The 19917-nt window shown below is 29.7% G+C and overlaps 3 protein-coding genes across 3 annotated transcripts; 2 read left to right on the top strand and 1 right to left on the bottom strand.

Moving 5' to 3' along the window:
• The first annotated feature begins 6488 nt into the window (after window positions 1-6488).
• Window positions 6489-10343, top strand: LOC101260914 (1-aminocyclopropane-1-carboxylate synthase-like). Its single transcript, XM_004252601.5, has 4 exons — window positions 6489-6765; window positions 7278-7409; window positions 8242-8402; window positions 9300-10343. The coding sequence occupies exons 1-4, from the start codon at window positions 6592-6594 to the stop codon at window positions 10252-10254; spliced, it is 1422 nt and encodes a 473-aa protein (XP_004252649.2). The 5' UTR covers window positions 6489-6591; the 3' UTR covers window positions 10255-10343.
• A 1050-nt stretch (window positions 10344-11393) lies between these two features.
• Window positions 11394-13890, bottom strand: LOC101260620 (uncharacterized). Its single transcript, XM_004252600.5, has 6 exons — window positions 13524-13890; window positions 12557-12671; window positions 12173-12254; window positions 12039-12084; window positions 11884-11938; window positions 11394-11792 (listed from the first exon to the last, which is right to left on the bottom strand). The coding sequence occupies exons 1-6, from the start codon at window positions 13863-13865 to the stop codon at window positions 11614-11616; spliced, it is 819 nt and encodes a 272-aa protein (XP_004252648.3). The 5' UTR covers window positions 13866-13890; the 3' UTR covers window positions 11394-11613.
• A 2345-nt stretch (window positions 13891-16235) lies between these two features.
• Window positions 16236-19468, top strand: LOC101263884 (uncharacterized). Its single transcript, XM_004252535.5, has 3 exons — window positions 16236-17452; window positions 17978-18520; window positions 19183-19468. Exons 1-3 carry the CDS (start codon window positions 16568-16570, stop codon window positions 19279-19281), a joined length of 1527 nt encoding a protein of 508 aa, XP_004252583.2. The 5' UTR covers window positions 16236-16567; the 3' UTR covers window positions 19282-19468.
• Window positions 19469-19917: the final 449 nt, after the last annotated feature.

Here is a 19917-nt window from a genome sequence, read left to right on the forward strand (position 1 = left end):
AAATGAGAGAGAAATTAAATATATAAATACGAATGTTTTAACTCGATTAAATTGTATACGAATTCAATATGTATGCATATATACAAATACAATTATTGATACATATACATAATAGTTACATATATACAACTGATATACATATTACATATATAAGATTATTTTGACAGGTATACATATATGATTCGATATATATATATATATACACACACACACAAAAAAAATCCTCTCTCTCCATTGTCCGCCTTCTCTCACTCATCTCTCTCCTCCCTCTCTCAATCTCGCTCGCCACTATCCTCCCCGTAACATATAGCTACGAAATGTAATTAGTGAACTATAACCATAAAACATGATTAAACTATTTTGAATGCTCTATGTGAAAATTTCTCTTTTCAAAATATATAAATGATGTTTTTAGCTTGAACATGTGTGTGAGAAAATTACTCATTCATAGAAAATAAGATATATTTTTACTAACTTACCCTCAATAAATTCCTTAAAATAATGTATAGTAATCTTTAGTAGTCTCTTGATTATATTAAAATTTTCTTTATTTAAATAAGAACAAAATTTTAAAAAAAATCGGTTGTATCCTTTTGTTCCCTGATCACTTATTTTGAAACAAAATAAGAGATATATATACACCACTTAGCTAATTTTTTTTTGCATTAGTTATGTTATTAACTCTCACTACTATATAGTATATATTTTCCAAAATATAATAGACTAATTTCATAAAGTGGACGGTGTGGCTAAAATCCAAAACTTTGACTTTGACAAAGAAAATAATAATAATGTGTACATTTAATTTAACTTGCTAGACCAAAAAGAGTGATACGTGACTTTCTTTTTCTCTTTTCTTTATACCAAACTAATTAATATGTATATACATTTAATCAGTTTTCTTCTCATCAAATTCAATTCACCTTCTCCATTATTCTCCAAAAAAAACATGGTAGTTCCATGCTTAAAACATTGACATCTTTTTTCTTTTCTTTTTATATTCTGTTTCGATATTTGTTTTGAAAATCAGATTAATTAATTCATGCTAAAAAGTCTACTTTAAGATAAAATATTCTATCTTAAAAACGATTTCATTTAACAAGATTTAAATTTAGAATTTTAATTTAAAATAAAAGTATATTTATCACGTCAATCCAAGTAATGTATCGACATTTTCCTATCGTGAATCACATACATGCTCCCTAATTATTCTCTTTATATATATATATATATATCTTAAAGAAGGAAACAATGGCATCAAGACATTTTTTTACTTCTTCCATATAATAGACCATAAACCTATTGCATCAAATTAGTCAAAAGTGCCAAATTCAACTTTGTTTGTAATAACTTTTGATTTGTTTTAAATATTTTAGCTTAAATTAAGTATGTAAAAACATTTTCTTAATATTGTTCAAATAAAATAAAAATATTTAATGATTATACCACTTAAAATAAGTTAATCTAAACAGACTCATAGTAAAGCAAAGTAGATGAAACCGTCTTGTTTCTCATTTCTCAAGAATTGAATCATCCAAATATCTATAAAAAGACATACGTACTTGTTAATTCCTAATTAGACATACAATTTGTCAAGCATTTTTTTCGATTTGACATTTGACTATATTTAGTGTTTTCCACAAAATACTTACTTTAGTAGGTTATAAAATATTATTACTACAAAAAATTATTACCATCGAAATCTTTAATATTATGTCAATATATATAACTTATGCTACAATAAAAATAATCATTAGCGGTATTTAATTTTTAATTGTCATTAAATATGTATTTTTAGCGGCAATTGTCACTATTTGTATATGTCCCTAAAATCTTTAGCAACATTGATTTTAATGACACTTAACATAACATAGAAGCATTAGCTCACCCTGATATCCGGAGTAATGAAGAATAGCTAGAGTTACTGTTGATTCGAAGATGACGGCACGTTTGCTGCACTCCACAATTAAACAAGAAGAAAACATAAAAGTAGGGGTCAGTACAAAACACGGGTACTGAGTAGATATCATCGGCCAACTCAAAATAGAAATCAATATATACCAAGTAATATCATAAAATCAACTATGATACTCAACATGTAGCAACAACAAGTACTATATCATTAACAATTACCGTCAAGTTCACACATGAGGACTCAAGCCTCAATACCATACTCATTTGGGAATTATGTTCGTTAGATTGAGTATATTAACATCTTTCAAGATTCATTATCTTTATTTCTCTTGTGTCAGTACGTGACACTCCGCTCCCTCATATTCATTAGTCCTCTTGTGTCGGTACGTGACACTCCGATCCCCTAAATCTACGTGTCGATTCGTGACACCCGATCCACTAATTCTATGTGTCGGTTCGTGACACCCGTCCCACTAATTCTATGTGTCGGTTCGTGACACCCGATCCACTAATTCTATGTGTCGGTTCGTGACACCCGATCCACTAATTCTATGTGTCGATTCGTGACACCCGTCCCACTAATTCTACGTGTCGGTTCGTGACACCCGATCCACTAATTCTATGTGTCGGTTCGTGACACTCCGATCCTCATATACTATCCTGGTACCGGAACGTGGCACCCGATCCATATTCTATCCTGGTGTCGGAACGTGACACTCTGATCCTCATATACTATCCTGGTACCAGAACGTGGCACCCGATCCATATTCTATCCTGGTGTCGGAACGTGACACTCCGATCCTCATATACTATCCTGGTACCGGAACGTGGCACCCGATCCCCTAATCTCCTTCTATCAATTCATCAAGCCTTCTTTCTTACCAAGGCATCATCAATCTCATTATTTTAGTTCATCACGCCTTCTTTTATACCAAGGCCTCATCATTAACAAAGAGATTAGGGTTTTTCAAGATTTGGGATTCAATAACTTCATCATGCTTATATAATCACAATTATATAATTACATTCATGCAAGCATACAATTAAGCACATAGCAGGGATTACAATATTATCAATACATATCATTCGCTATTAAGAGTTTACTACGAATATCGTAAGAGAAACCATAACCTACCTCCACCGAAGACTAGTGATCAAGCAAGAATTTCCCAAAGCCTTGTGTTTTTCCTCTTCGTTCGTCTCTCTCTATCGATTCTCCTTCTCTCTCTTTCTGTTCTTTTCTTTTTCTTATTCAAACCCTCTTTCTTTTACCCTAATTAGCATATAATTAAGAATAAAAGATGGCAATAATAACCCACTAATTTACTCAAGGTTACCTCTTTTAACTCCCAAGTAATTAGACTTATTAACATAAACCCACTAACTTTATAATTAAGGTAGGAATAGTCCAAAACGTCCCTTAAAACGTGTAAAGAAATCCGACCCAGACTGGGATTACGCAACCTGTGACGGCCCGTCGTGCCTGCGACGGTCCGTCCTGCAGGTCGTCGCAAGGTTCAGAGACAATTTCCACCAAAGAGTCTGTGATGGTTCGTCACGCCCGTGACGGTCCGTCCTGCCATTCCGTTACGAAGTTCAGAGAGTCGATTTTCAGTACCCAATTTCAGAATTTCTAAGTGTTTTGAAACGAGACCCCTCGACGGTCCGTCGTGCTCATGACGGTCCGTCGTGGGTTCCGTCGTCTCTGCCTGTTTTTCCAGAAATAAAATCTGCTGCTCAAAACGACTAAACAGGTCGTTACAAACTAATGCTAGTAAAGACTTTAACACTCTTTATTAGTGTTAATATTTAATACCGCTAAAAGTTATTTTTGTTATATATAATGGTAAATCCTTTAGTAAATAGAAGTGTTTTCATTTTATTTTTATTAAAATTATAATTATGAGGTTGATTAAAGACTCATTTTATCCTTCCCCGACTATGTATCAAGATTTACGTAATAATACTTTTTTTCATTAGACGTTTAAAATATTCACTAATACTTCTCCACTATAACTACATATAATATTTTACATTTGATTATATAATTAAGTTTAATTTGTAGAATCCAAATCTATTTAACTAACTAATCAAATTTAATAAGTTTTGATGTGAGACTTTATTTTTCTAAAATATCTTTCAACTATTCTTCTAATTATTTTCTTCAAGTACTATTTATTTAGATTTATGCAAAAATCAAGCTAGCTAAGATTCTTAAGATTCTTAACTAATCAAATATAAATATCTTAATTATACAAATTGTGTAGAGAATAATATTTTCACACTCCATCTCCTTATAACGCCAACACCGGCAAAAGATTTGGTAGTGAAGGAACATCAATAACAGCACACAAGCGTGTGGAAATTAATTAAATAATATATATTATATATATTGTCTTTATCACTAACTAAAAAATAAAAACATCTTTAATGTGCATGATCAACAATTTAATACTTTTGACCATCATCGAGAGATGCGGTATAGTGAATTAATAGAATGATTTTTATTAGTTAAATGTGGTAGATTCGAGTTTTAGATATGAAAAAAGTTTTTTATAGAGAATATATCTTTTCGAATGAGAATTTAAGCAGAAAAAATCTAAATTAGTCAAGCTTTAATATAAATATCAGATACCAAACGAAAGACAAAATTCAATACTTATTGCAAACCGTTGACTAACTTTTGACAATTTTCTTTTAATTATTGGATTGCAGTCTAAGTGTTAGTAGAGCACATTATCATTAGGGCCATCAATAACAGCACTAGTTTGATGATGTGGCATGATCTTATATTATATAACCATGCTAATATATAATTTCCCTTCACTTTTAGATGTCTATTATTTTAAAAATAAATTTTTTAATTTTATTTATTAATTTTAGTATATTAAGAAAAGATGATTATCTTTTATGTTTTATTTGGTATTAATTATTTATATTTCAAATTATTTTTCAAGACTTAATTCTAACTGAACATCAATTGATTATAAGGATAATATGATGAAATAATTATGTGAATCATTATTTTCTTAAAGAATATGTTAAATTCAAGTAAAAATAAACGAAGAAAGTAAAATAGTACTAGATTGGATATCAATATGCATTTCAGCCTATTCTAACTCGTATGTCTAAATTTAATTCAACTCGCTTATTTGACATCCTTAATATTATCTTCCCCATCTCCATCTCTCATGACATTTATCTAGATCAGACATAATATTTTTAAAATAATATTTTTTATTTATATACGAAATACAAATAAAAAAATAAAAAAATTTACTTATTTTTCACGAAACACATTTTCGTTCGTGCCGAACACACCCTTAACGTTTTTGCTTCTTCTTTCAAAAGTACTCTTGTGTTGATGCTAAGCGTGTTGACGTTAGTTAACGTTGACGATAAATTTAATATAAGTAGACCTAAGGTAGAACCAGTCCACAATATTCTTTGTATGACCCAAAAAAGAGAGAAAATAAGAAAATTATGATGCAAAAATAGTACTCCAATAATGCCTAAGATTACAATTTATGCATGCCTAATAAATTTGTAAGTCGAATAAAAAGCAAAATTTGTATTTGATACTTTTTCTCTACTCCTAATTATTGAATAAAAAAAAATAATTAATATTCTAGCATATGTTAAAAATACATTTATATATATAACAAATATTGTTTATGTTATTAATGTAGTTTTCCTTTTCTATATTTGAGTATAGATGTCTATTTTACTTGTTCAATTTAAAAAATTAATAGATGACTTATTATTTTATGGTCGCTTTGGTCTTATTATCCAATTTTAATATTCATTTTTAACATTTAGATGATTTATAATATAATTATTAAGGATGATATAATAGTAGAGTGATAAGTACTCTTTATCTTTAATTAGAGGTCTCGATTCGAGCCCCATGAGTACGAAAAACCACATTTATTAAGAACACTTTACTTGCACATATTGAATAATACTGGACGAAAACAAAAATAACTATCTTTTATAGTCCATTCAAAAATGAATACCATCCTTCTATAATAATAAAAAATAACTTAACTTTAAAAATTTCCTTTTCAAAAGTCTTTCTTCTTTTCGTGTCAAATCAAACACTACCACATAAATTTAGACGAAGGTAATAATGATTATACTACTTCCTCCGTCCATTTTACTTCTCTAAAAGTATATATTGACTTGGTACATCCTTCACTAACAACAAACATAATCACAATTTTACCATACTATTGAATATGAAAAAAAATTCAATGTATTGACAAATAATTAATAATATATTAATAAGTATAAATTAGAAATTTTGAATAATAAATTATTTCTTAATTTATTAAACTGGACAAATAAAAATACGAAAAATGAATATGATAGATACACTAGTGAATTTTGTATATATTTGGTATGGATTAAATTAAACTAATTGAGATTAGGGGGGGCCATAATCCAGTCCATAAGTAGTGCGGTATTAACACATAATAATAGTAATTAGCCGCCCACAATATCTCAAAAAATAGTTTGGTACTTTACTTCATGGAAACTTCTTTATTTAAGTGAGTTTTGAACAACTATAAATAGAACATCACTAAAAATTATAACATATACAATATTGCACAATTCAAAAACTATATACTAAAGGATTATACATATTAGATCAACTTTAAGAGAATTAATTAGTAAATGGGGTTTATTTCAAACATCAACAATATTGAGCTACTTTCTAAGGTAGCAACTAATAATGGACATGGAGAAAACTCAGCTTATTTTGATGGATGGAAGGCTTATGAAATTGATCCTTTTCATCCAACAAAAAATCCTAATGGTGTTATTCAAATGGGTCTTGCAGAAAATCAGGTAACAATATGAAAATATTTTTAATTATTTTAATTATATATATATATATATATATATATATATATATATATATATATATATATATATATATTTAATTAATGTTCATTTTCTCCATCTACACTCCCTTTTTTCTATTCCGCTGGTTTATTTTTATATGAGTAAGTTTGATTTGATACAGAGTTTAAGAAATAAAGAAAGAGTTTTGAAATTTATGGTCTGAAATAAGTGATATATGTTTGTGTGACTATAAATCATTTCATTAAGAATAAAATGAGTATTTTAAAGTTAAATTATTGTCATTCTTTTTGGGATTAGTACTAAAAATAAAAATGAATTGTATAAATTGAGACAGTAGAGTACTTATTAAAACCACCACAAGCTCCAAAGAAACTTTTGGTTGCGTCAAAGTTAGGGTTAATTTTTATCACTGATTAACTAATAGGTATTATTTCAGAAAGTTATATTTCATTTTTTATTGCGATTAATGTTTTTGTTTTTATTTTATGTTGTAGCTTTGCTTTGATTTAATTCAAGAATGGGTGGTGAACAATCAAAAATCCTCTATTTGTACTGCTGGAGGATGTGAAGAATTCAAGGAAATTGCAATTTATCAAGACTACCATGGTTTGCCAGAATTTCGAAGGGTAAGAACCTAAATCTAAAATATCGAAATTATTACTCTCTTCGTTTTAATTTGTCTCATTTTCCTTTTTATGTTGTGTTACATATATACATAGAGAGAGAGGAGTATGTCATGGCAAGCAACAATAAAGTTATCTCTGTGTGATCTATAGGTTACATATTCAAGCTATACTGAAAGTAATTAACCACTAATATTTGCATTAGAGTAAATTGGGTTAAACCAGGGCGGAAACAACACATACTTAGCGGTTCATCCGAACCCACTCGAAGGATAATATTTACTATTTATTTATGGTTAAAATTATTTTTTAGGTATATATAATAGATGTTGAATCCCCTTGCATTAGTTCGTGTGTTTACTTCTCAGATTTTGAACCCTCTTCCATTCACTACAACAAAAATAACCATTAGCGGTATTTTAATTCTTAATTGCCGCTAAATATGTAACTTTAGCGGCAATTGTCACTCTTTGTATATGTCCCTAAAACCTTTAGCGATATTGGTTCTAATGACACTTAACTAATGCCGGTAAAGACTTTAACACTCTTTATTTAATGTCAATATTTAATGCCGCTAAAAGTTGTTTTTGTTGTAATGATTAGTTCGCGTGCTTACTTCTCACATTTTAAACGCCCTTATTAAAAATCCTGATTCCGCCATTGAGTTGCAACCTTTCCTTGAACCCTGCTAACACAGATTACTTTGTGCACCAGATTATCACAATATTCAAATGTCATTTGAGTACGAAAAGTCTTTTTCTTACTTTTTTTTTAAACTTTCGTATTCTGTCAAACTAAAACACATAAAATATAACGATCAATGAAATATGTGCAGGGAGTTGCAAGTTTCATGTCAAAAGTGAGAGGAGACAAAATTAAATTTGATGAAGAACGTATAGTAATGAGTGGAGGGGCAACTGGAGCTCATGAATTACTTGCCTTTTGCTTGGCTGATCCTGGAGAGGCTTTTCTTGTTCCTACTCCCTATTATCCTGGGTAACTATTTTTATAGTTTAAAATCGCGATTCGATATTGATCCGTACCTTATAAATTAAGATTTAAAAATGAAATAAAAATAGGGGACATAAAAACGAACCTCCTTAGAAACTATACGTGATCGTAGTGGGCTGTGTGTGTCAAACAATTATATGAATCTATTAATATAATATAATATGATATAGAGATCTATTATATTTTATTTATTCACCTCAAACCCTAATTTTACAATAATAAAAGTAAAATAAAATAAAGTAAAGATCACAAAAAACATATATATATTGTGAATAAGTCATGAATACTTTAATTATACTCCTTTGGTTCCTTTTTTACTTGTTCAATTTTAAATTTTTTATTTGTTCCATTTTATTTGTCATTTTTGATAAATCAAGAAAAGATAATATTTTTTTTTATCTATTATAGTATTATACCCTCAATTTATTTAGAGAGTTAATATTGTTGAAAAAGGTAGAACCTCTTTAATAAGTAAATTGATTTTGGAATTCTGTCAATTAATAGAGGTAAAATAGTAAACCCACGTTGTTAATTATTATTTTTTCTTAATAGGTGTGCCAAGTAAAAAATGAATAAATAATTAGGGACCGAGTGAGTCTGAAACTACGAATTGATATTGGAAATTATCGTATGGTAAAAAATAATGTTTTCTACATTCTAATTTGGTTGGTAACTTTTTGTTTCTTCTAATTCCATAAAATATTGACAACATTCGATCAAACTATCAATCATCAACAATGTGAAAGTTCAGATAGTCAACATTTTTCAAAATTTTTGTTTTATTTTTTTCCAAAATATTAGACTAAGTGACTGTTTTGTTACTAGATTCTCAACAAATATTTCTAATTCTTACTAAAGTATTTTCAAATATTTAATTTGCAGATTTGATAGAGATTTGAGTTGGAGAACTGGTGTACAACTTTTTCCAATAATTTGTGAAAGTTGCAACAATTTCAAAGTCACAAAAAAAGCCTTAGAAGATGCATACAACAAAGCTCAACAATCCAATATCACAATAAAAGGCTTACTTTTAAACAATCCATCAAATCCATTAGGCACAATTTTAGACATGGAAACATTAAAAGATACAATAAGGTTCATCAACGATAAAAATATCCACCTAATATGTGACGAAATTTACGCGGCCACGGTCTTCAACGTGCCCAAATTCATAAGTATTTCCGAAATTATAATAAGTGAAGATGTTCAATGCAACCTCGATTTAATACACATCGTGTATAGTCTATCGAAGGATTTAGGGTTTCCAGGATTTAGAGTCGGAATTATCTACTCGTACAATGATGTTGTAACGAAATGTGCTAGAAAAATGTCGAGTTTTGGGCTTGTATCGACGCAAACGCAGTATTTAATATCTAACATGTTGTTAGACGATACGTTTATCGAGAAATTCGTAGTTGAGAGTCGTGAAAGATTGGAGAAAAGGCATGGGGTGTTTACTAAAGGACTTGAAAATATTGGAATTAACACGTTGGAGAGTAACGCTGGGCTTTTTTGTTGGATGGATTTGAGAAGTTTACTTGAAAAAAATACATTTGAAAGTGAAATTAAATTATGGAGAATGATTATTAATGATGTTAAACTTAATGTTTCACCAGGTTGTTCATTTCATTGTTGTGAGCCTGGTTGGTTTAGGGTTTGTTTTGCTAATATGGATGATGATACTATGAGGATTGCATTAAGGAGGATTGAGATTTTTGTGGTTCAATACAAAGGGATTAATAATATAATTGAAGAAGGAATCGGCGAACCTCTTCCTATCGCGCCTGGTTCAGTATCTCTTAGGCCGATATATGAGAAGATCGATAAAAAAAGGTAACCAACTAGAAGAATTGTTCATTTAATGTAACATCATGTCTACTACTTTTAAGGAATGGATATATTTATTTGGCTTCACAATTTATCAAACTATCATTTGAACTTTTTTATTTTAGATCTCTACTTTATATAATATAATGTTTATAAATGAAATCTTCATCCACAGATTCACTACTTTATTGAGGGTGTATAAAATTATTACCAATTTTTTCAAAAATATGTTGTTCTTTCTCTTTTTCTTGTCCTATACCTGACCTCTTATATTAGCTTTGCCATTTTGTCACTATACAAACACAAAATTCATAATTATATGTTATTGATATAGTTTGCATAATTGCGCTCCATAACAAACATGTTATGATTATTTTTGCTATACATATATACAAAAAAGCTGGGCTATTTCGCTATACGTATATACAAAAGAAGCAATTGTATAATTTGCTGACTCCTCTTCAGATTTGTATAATTTCGCTGGCAGACCATTTGTATAAATTGTTGGCAGTCTCTCGTTTGTATAAATTGTTACGACCGCTCAATTCAATTTTACGTATTTGTATATCTGTATAAAATATGAATTTGTATACAATTGAATCGAAATAAAATGTTTGTATATCAAATACCACTCTCTCTCTCTGATCTCCCACTTTATATTATACATTGTTTTCTGTATAATCTGTGTTTATATAAAGCGATAAAGAGAGAAAGGAAAAAGAGAACTGGGCAAGGGAATATTTGTATTGTATAATTATAAGTGTATAGAATGAAGATATATGTACTTGCATGTGTATATATAATTTTCTCTCATTTTATACAAACAGAAACACAATTTATACATTTCTAATTGTATAAAGCGAGAGAAGCGAGCGAGACAGGGAGAGTGGCGAGCGAGAGTTTGAGGGAGAGAGGCGACTGACAAACAGTTTGCTACAGGCACAATTAAATCAAAATGTGATTATAACATTTAATTTGAATCATTAATTTGCCATTATATAGAATTTTCCTTTTAATCAATTAATCAGACATATAAATCATATTTAATCAAACATTGACGTATAAATTTGATCATCCTTCAATGAGCAAATTCAAAAACATGATCTCATGTGAAACAAGATTGATTAATTTTACATACCCTTTCTTTAATTTAAAAAGAAAAACAAAAACTTCACATACTTTATTTTACTCACAAAAAAAAAATGTACATGTTGATATACAAATGGTATAATTAACATACACTTTCTTTAATTTAGAAAGAAAAACAAACTTCACATACTTTATTTTACTCACAAAAAAAATGTACATGTTGGTATACAATTGGTATAATTACTCCTAAGCAAATGATCATACAATTGTAACTCTCTTCTTATTGTCTTAAATACTTTATAATAAATTGCACCAATTTGGTTGTAAATCCAACAAAGATGATTATTGATGTCCAAAGCTTTTTGTACCATACAAAAATTGGACTTATTAGTGGTTGCACAATAAACTTGTAACTATTTAGTAATACTTGATATGCAACTTGATGATTCTTTACAAATCCTACAAGGAACCAAAAAAAAAAATCAAAATTTTAAATTTATATTTAATTTTAAAATATGGAAAAATAAAAAAATAGAAGAAATTAACATACTCGAGACAATTTCAGGGAATTCATCGAATATTGAAGTTATCATATTGTAGAACGCCTGTTTTTGATCAGGACAGGAAAAAACACGTGTTATTAATAATCTATTCAGAACTTAGCGTGCAAAACGATATAATTAGTAAAAGTGGTGGTATACATACCAAAATTTTTGGTTTCATTGATGATTCTGTAATGACTTGAGCGTTCCTGCATACATTATATGTTGTTCAGTAATTATGCTTGTGTTTATTATAAAGTGTATAATTAAGAAGCATAATGAGGATTAATATTTTACTTAATGAGTAGTTTTTCTCCATCTCTTGATAATTCATAGTAGCTGCAGCCTCTACTAAAGGGTACTTCTTTTTTCTTCCACTCTGAAATAACAAGTAACAGGCATAATATATAAACGCGTTCTTTTAATTTGACTTCAATTGATATTTACGTCCTTCAAAACTTGTATAAGATTGAACAAGTAAATACATGCATTCTGCGTGGTGTCCAATTTGTACTATGCTACGAAAACGCATATGTTTACTCATTTAATTTTATATAAATTTACGTGTTTACTTGTAAATGTTCAAAGTTGATAGGCACGATTATCTATTATGTCTTTTAGAAATGAGTCGTTAAAGTTTTTAAAAATGCAATTCTAGTTAACTTAAAAAGTAGTGATTACCTAAATGCCAGTTTACTATTGCTGTAAGATCAACACCTTCATGAATATTGTCTATACTGAACTCTGTGTTTTGGTCCATGCTTGTGGTTAGTTGCTCCAGAGATTTTAAAGCCTCCTGCATAAATTTGCAAATGGAGCTGAAAGAATCAGATTATGCAGTGGTGGAGCCACGGAAATCGAAGGGTGATCAGTTGGACATCCTTCTACACATTTCTAGTTACTGTTTCAGATAAATCAAAAGCTTTAGCTAGAACTCTATAATTGTGTTAAATATCCACTTAATATGTATAAATAATGGAAAACTTATATAAATCTCTCACTAGTTTAGGAGCTAATACCCTCAAATATGCAATATTCTGAATCTTATCAGAATTTGATGCATCTTTATACATCCAGATACATGTATATCGGGATATCAGGGGTCAAAATTTGGTGTAATATTTTAGATATACTATGTCTATATGGATTTGCATATGCATGTATCTGAGATACATAAAAAAATTCACTCGCCTCCCTCCCATCTCGCTCACCACTCTTTCTATATATTTGGTATCTCAGATACAAGCGAATCACCTCAGATATACATGCATATACATGTATCAAGTGTGTATCTAGTGTAATTCGCATGTCTACGAAATAGATGACTATCTTGCTCGCCTCCCTCCCCATTTTGCTTGTCTCTCTCCCTATTTATAGTATATTTGAAAACAAAAATACATGTATCTATGTGTATCTTCCTTAATATACTGTAGAAAACTCTTAATTGATGATAAATTACATTACATGATAGTGAAGTATATCTAATTAGGTACTTTCTCTGGCTTCTTTTTTGGCCCATCACCTAAGGGCTAACCCAAATACACGAAATATACAAATTGGTTTCATATATATAATATATATATTCGTAACTTCACCAAGTGGATTAAAAGTGTAATTCAATTTATATTATCAAAAAAAAAGTGCAAACCTTTTTCCCATGAAATGATTGAGGGAATGAAAAATCATCAAAGAAACAATCTTCAGATATGAGCAAGGCCAATTGGTTGAAGTCCTTGTTATTTATACTCGAGTACAACTTTCTAATTGTGTTGGATGGTGAAAATGAGCTTGTGTCAACATTAGGATTGATCATCGAACAATGCGCGATCAAGGACCTCTTTCTGCTCTTGATACTTCTTATCTTGATTTTTTGCTCATGTAGTTTGGTGTTTTTCGCGTTATGAGCTTTCAATAGAGGAATGTTTTCGCGATACCTAAAATCTTGCGTGGACGATAAACTTTGCCAGCTAACTTGGCTTGAAAATGCCATGAAAATAGATAATAGAGTTGCAAGAAAGATCAAATAATTTTTATAGATGCAATGCCTTAGCAAGGAGAAAAGGAATCAATGAAGCTTTTCTTAATAATGTTGTAAAATAATGTTCTATGCCTTGCTTTAAAATTAGGATACAACTCAGAGCATGTATTGCAATCTTAAGGGTAGAGGAAATAGAATCGTTGCTAGTAAAGTGAAAGTTCAGATAGTCAATCAACTGAACTATTAATAGAATCGTTGCTAATAAGGTGAAAGTTCAGATAGTCAATCAACTGAACTATTAATAATGTATGTTGTAAGGCAAACCCACCATTCTTACATTGAATATATACATTTATGTAAAAATTATTAAAATTTCAACATATATTATAAGTTGAACCTATAGTTCCAAAAGTGCAATAGATTAAATAATAAGACTTTAAAGGTCGAACATATTAAGTTTTGATATTTTTTATCTGACTATTTATTTTCAGAATGACAATGTACCATATTAAAAGTTATTATGATTATTTGATATATCCTTAATTTACGATAAAAAATTTAAAAATTTATTTAAGAAAATAAAAAAAAATTTTGGATCTAGTTATTTTAAGCTAACGATGTATAAAATGTATAAAAATATTTTTTAATCATATGATTTTGAATATGTCACAAGTTAGAATTAAAGAATTTTCAAAATATTAATAAAATTAATATACATATATATATATATATATATATAAACAAATTTAACAGAGAAAAGCACTAAAAAGAAAAAGAGGAGGAAATTAAAAAAAATGAACTAATGACAGGCAGACAATTTTATAGCATATTAAGTTCTCCTAAATTCAGCAGAATAATTTGTAATGCTTTTTCAAATGATCAATTAAATTGTGAAGCTGGAAGAATTAAATATATCAATGTTGAGATTGTTGCACATAGTAGAAATTACTGTATATAATGTGTTAAAAAAATTATGGAAAATAAAAATCAGTTTAATATAGTTCACTGATACTACGATAAAAATAACTTTTAGCAGTAATAAATAAACACATTATTAAATAATGCTAAAGTCTTTAATGATATTTAGCGACAATTGAAAATTTATAGGAGTGTTTGTTTAAAACAATTGAAAGGATTTAGTCCTGTGAGAATTTGTAGGAGTATACTAAATATTAGCAAAAATGTTTGAAAATATTTAGTCCTCTGAGAATTTATAGGTGTATACTATATATTGAGTATCCCTAAATATTCTCTCTCTTTTTTTTTTCTTTTCTATCTATGTTTTTTTCATAACATTGTTAATAATTTAATAACTAAAAAATATATTTTAAAAAGAAAAAAGAAGAAGCAATTCGACCGTATTTGAGAAATAATCTGCCAAAACATATTCATGATATCGATCCTTTTGAAATCATGTATATTATTAGGAAATATGTATTTTCAGAAAAAAATTTTCCAAAAAAAAAAATTTGCAACTATATCTTAAATCTTTTGTTGCAATAGTACAAGTGTACAACATTGTTCTAGAAAAAAAAAGTGCAAGTTATTGCATAATTATTGATTATACAATTTTAGGCCTTTATGGACCGTTTATATATATATTTAGACGTCAAAATTACATATATAACTAAAAATGCTTCATAGCTCATTTTGATCTTTGAAAATTATTATAGATCACGTGTGCGGTGAGTAAGGTTATTTATTTCTTTATAGGTTTTGAGTTTGAGTACTGAATATGAAAATATTGTAAATATAAAATATTTTTCTGAATGAAACTTTATGCGATGCAAATTTAAAATAGTTAAATTACAATATGAATACACCCATATGATAGAATTCAATTATTTTTTATAATTTATCACCCTATACACGCCATTTCAATTAAAAATTCTTAAACATTGGGTCATGTGTATATTTTAGAACTAAGTTCACATATAAAAAAAAAAAGTATATTGATTATACAACAAATTATATCAAAAAGATTTTTCTACATATATATGCCTACTGCCTACATAAGTATATAATTCTATTAACTTTTTAATATATTTTTTAGAAAAAAGGAGAAAATAAAATTTTAACTATTATTGGCATTTCTTTTTCTTATTAACTAAACTAGACGAAACTTTTTTTATATATGTAATATACATATTATATAGAAATAGTTAAATAATGAATAAAGCCAAATCACCGACGCAGTGGACCAATACACAGAACTACGTGTCTTGTATAACGAGCTTTTGTGTATCTAAGCACAAAAATAAACAGTGACTCTTTTCTGTGAAAAAAGATAAAGACCAGAATTTTATCATCTAACATTTAAAAATAAATAAAAAATTATATTTTTTTTATGTATTTAGTAACACAGAGTACAAAAATTAATTTGCACAGCTAATACATTAATTTATTTTTAATTACAAAAACATTGTATTAATGTAACATAACCACCCACCTTCATTTTCTCTACTACCACTGCTAATAAATTACAAACAGAATTGCAAGCTATATTTTCTGTTTGGTTTATAGATCTAACAAATATATCTGAAAAGTCTGATGACAGTAGAAATTGTTGCCGACATTATTGGGATATTTTCTTATTAACAGTCTCTACCTTCACTTCACTTCACAGCCATAGCCATTTGTAATTTGGTAACAACTTTTTCCTCTTTTTTTTCTTCTTCTGGGTTTTGTGCATTTTTCTCTGTAGTGAGTTAAAAATGTGCATGAAAGAAAGAGAAAAAATCATCTGGGATCAAATGCGAATAACGCCATTTTCGATTTTCACTTTGCCCAAATTCATGATATGGTTAATAGTTTTCGTATTATTCGTTTATGTTTTCACCACTCAAAAATACCTTTCTTCTACATCTTGTAACGACATTTTTATCACAAGTAGCAATATTATTTTACCAATTAACTCAAAAACCAACTCAACAATCTCTTCAAATACTTCAATTATTGATCAACAAACACGAATTTTACAAGAAGAAGTTGAAAAAACTAATATAGAGCATGTAGTGTTTGGAATTGCAGCTTCATCTAAGCTTTGGAACAAAAGGAAAGAATATATTAAGCTATGGTGGAAGCCTGAGAAGAAAATGAGAGGTGTTGTTTGGTTAGATAATTCCGTTAAAACGGAGAAAAATGAAAGTAATTCACTACCTGAATTGAGAATTTCAGCTGATACTTCACATTTTACCTATAATAACAAGCAGGGCCATCGATCTGCTATTCGAATTTCGAGGATTTTATCGGAGACATTGAGGTTGGGAAAAGAGAATGTGCGGTGGTTTGTGATGGGTGATGATGATACTGTATTCGTAACGGAGAATTTGTTGAGAATTTTAAATAAATATGATCATAATCAGTACTATTACATTGGTAGTTTGAGTGAAAGTCATTTGCAGAATATTTATTTTTCTTATAGTATGGCTTATGGTGGTGGTGGATTTGCTATAAGTTATCCTTTAGCTAAAGCTATTGATAAAATGCAAGATAGATGTATTCAAAGGTATCCAGGACTTTATGGTTCTGATGATAGAATGCAGGCCTGTATGGCGGAATTGGGGGTTCCACTTACTAAAGAACTCGGATTTCATCAGGTTCGTTTGCTTTTCTTCCTTGTATTTTTATGTTGATTTTGTCTTTCTTTATCTGTGTTATGATTATCATGCAAAGTTTTCAATGTGGGAGCTTGTTGTTCAGACTCTTCAAAAATGTTATCGCACCCATGTTTGATCATACAATGTACATTTCCTTGAAGTGTCCGAACAACATAGCTTTCTTTATCGGTGTTATGATTATCACACAAAGTTTTCAATGTGAGAGCTTGTTGTTCAGACTCTTCAAAAATGTTATCGCGCATAGGTTTGATCATACAATGTACATTTTCTTGAAGAGTCCGAGCAACATAGCTTTCTTTATCGATGTTATGATTATCACACAAAGTTTTCAATGTGGGAGCTTGTTGTTCTGACTCTTCAAAAATGTAATCGCGCATAGGTTTGATCATACAATGTACTTGTGAATATAGAACTTGTTGGTTTATTGAATTTGGCTGAAAATGAAAACAGGGGACTCTGTTTGATATCTGACTATGATTTGTTGTTTGGTGAATTGAAATTCAGTATGATGTATACGGGAACTTATTCGGGCTACTAGCATCACATCCGATAACACCATTGGTGTCGTTACACCATCTTGATGTCGTGGAGCCAATCTTTCCGAATGTTACTCAACTGCAGGGTTTACAGAAGCTCACAGTACCGATGAAACTCGACTCAGCTGGTATTATGCAACAATCCATTTGCTATGACAAAGTTAACAGTTGGACTATTTCAGTGTCATGGGGATTTGCAGTTCAGATATTTCGTGGAATTCTTTCTCCGCGTGAAATAGAAATGCCATCGAGGACTTTCTTAAATTGGTACAGGAGAGCGGATTATACTGCGTATGCTTTTAACACAAGGCCTGTTATGCGTAATCCATGTCAAAAGTCTTTCGTATTTTACATGTCAAGTGCTAAAATGAATTCTTACAGCAATCAAACTGTGACTCAGTATACTCGTCATCGAGTTCCTCCTCCATTATGCAGATGGAAAATGGCAAATCCTGCAGATGTTGAGAGAATTCAGGTTTATAAGAAGCCTGACCCCCAGCTATGGGATAGGGTAAGTATCTCTTATCGCGCATTTACAGTAACTTTGCATATACATAACCTATTCTTTTGATGATATCTTCATTTGGCTAAGGAAAACAGATGAATTCTTGTAAAGGGTCGAAATCTGTCGATATATTATCCAGGTTTTCGAAAGAATGTGTCTTGTTAGGAGCATTGTTAAGGCATTGGCATATACATTCATTCTATGCATGCACATGTAGACACCGCAATTCGTCTCCAATGTGTCGTTTGAACCCTCTAGACACCTCCAAAAATTATGTGACACGTCTGTAATTGGGTGCCCACAAGACAAACCGGGGACGAGTTTGAGTGATTAGTTGTCAGTGGAGACCAAGTTGAGGTGCTAGATGCATAGACATACATTCAAACTTGACCTCAGCTAGCAAGTAAACACGTCAACTTTGAATATGCACCTCTAGACACCTCAACTCGTTTCTACTGTATCAGCTGAACAACTACCAACTTACAAAATGAACCTCTACGCACCTCCAAAATTTATATGACAGACGTTCACAAGGCTGAGTGGGGACGAGTTGGAGTGATTAATTGTCAGTTGAGATAGCGTTTACATTTAATATATCTTTCTTTTATATTTAGATGGGAGTTGATTTCTACTTATAATGACTTTGTGTGTTACTTATTGATACACAGTCTCCAAGGAGGAATTGCTGCAGAGTGTTAAGCTCAAAGAAGAAAAGCATGGTGGTGGATGTAGGTGTATGTAGTGAAAATGAAGTTAGTGAAGTATGATGAATAATAATATGTGAACCCACCTAATTATTAGTCACCTGTATTTTTTCATTTATTGAATCTTATCTAAGAAAAATTTTCTTGGATCTTCCAAGTTCCACTTTAGGGTAAAAATTATGATCCAAGTGTAGCATAGTTTTTTAATGTAACTTTTAAATAATATTAATTCATTTCTTGGTTCCAAAAAGACCCCCTTTTTTTTCCTTTTTCTTATATTGTCTTGTTTCATTTTCCATTCTTCCTAGTTTCTGCCTCTTGTGTTTTCTTGGTAAGTTAATGTGAATGAGTGAATCTACTACAAATTATATGACGTTTATTTATGTAATATTACGTCTTATTCGAGAAGTTTTTTTTTTATTACAACATTCTCGAATTTTTTATTGCTTTTGAATACATTTCTTGATTGTCTGATACATTGCAAATGACTAGTGGCGTTGGCAAATGTATGCCAGTTTGCAATTGGACACCTTCGTCCAAAAAAAATACTGCATATACAAGTAAAATCATACACAAACTGATTAAATAACCTATTCTGGATATCCTTGACATAAGAGGTTGTTAGAGGTCGTTTGATTGAAAACAAATTATCTCAGGATAAGTTATAATGGGGTTAGGTATCTTGGAATAACTTATTCC

Source organism: Solanum lycopersicum, chromosome 12 (assembly GCF_036512215.1).
Source record: "Solanum lycopersicum chromosome 12, SLM_r2.1".
Lineage (NCBI taxonomy): Eukaryota > Viridiplantae > Streptophyta > Magnoliopsida > Solanales > Solanaceae > Solanum > Solanum lycopersicum.

Bases quoted from the DNA above. Each gene is read 5' to 3' on its own strand.
- LOC101260620 (XM_004252600.5), bottom strand. From the start codon at position 13,865: ATGGCATTTTCAAGCCAAGTTAGCTGGCAAAGTTTATCGTCCACGCAA. The intron at 12,085-12,172 runs GTAAAATATTAA...TAATGTATGCAG, and splicing joins GGAGAAAAACTACTCATTAA to GAACGCTCAAGTCATTACAG. The intron at 11,939-12,038 runs GTATGTATACCA...GATCAAAAACAG, and splicing joins CAATGAAACCAAAAATTTTG to GCGTTCTACAATATGATAAC.
- LOC101263884 (XM_004252535.5), top strand. From the start codon at position 16,568: ATGTGCATGAAAGAAAGAGAAAAAATCATCTGGGATCAAATGCGAATA. The intron at 17,453-17,977 runs GTTCGTTTGCTT...ATTGAAATTCAG, and splicing joins AAGAACTCGGATTTCATCAG to TATGATGTATACGGGAACTT. The intron at 18,521-19,182 runs GTAAGTATCTCT...ATTGATACACAG, and splicing joins ACCCCCAGCTATGGGATAGG to TCTCCAAGGAGGAATTGCTG.
- LOC101260914 (XM_004252601.5), top strand. From the start codon at position 6,592: ATGGGGTTTATTTCAAACATCAACAATATTGAGCTACTTTCTAAGGTA. The intron at 7,410-8,241 runs GTAAGAACCTAA...AAATATGTGCAG, and splicing joins GTTTGCCAGAATTTCGAAGG to GGAGTTGCAAGTTTCATGTC. The intron at 8,403-9,299 runs GTAACTATTTTT...TTTAATTTGCAG, and splicing joins CCTACTCCCTATTATCCTGG to ATTTGATAGAGATTTGAGTT.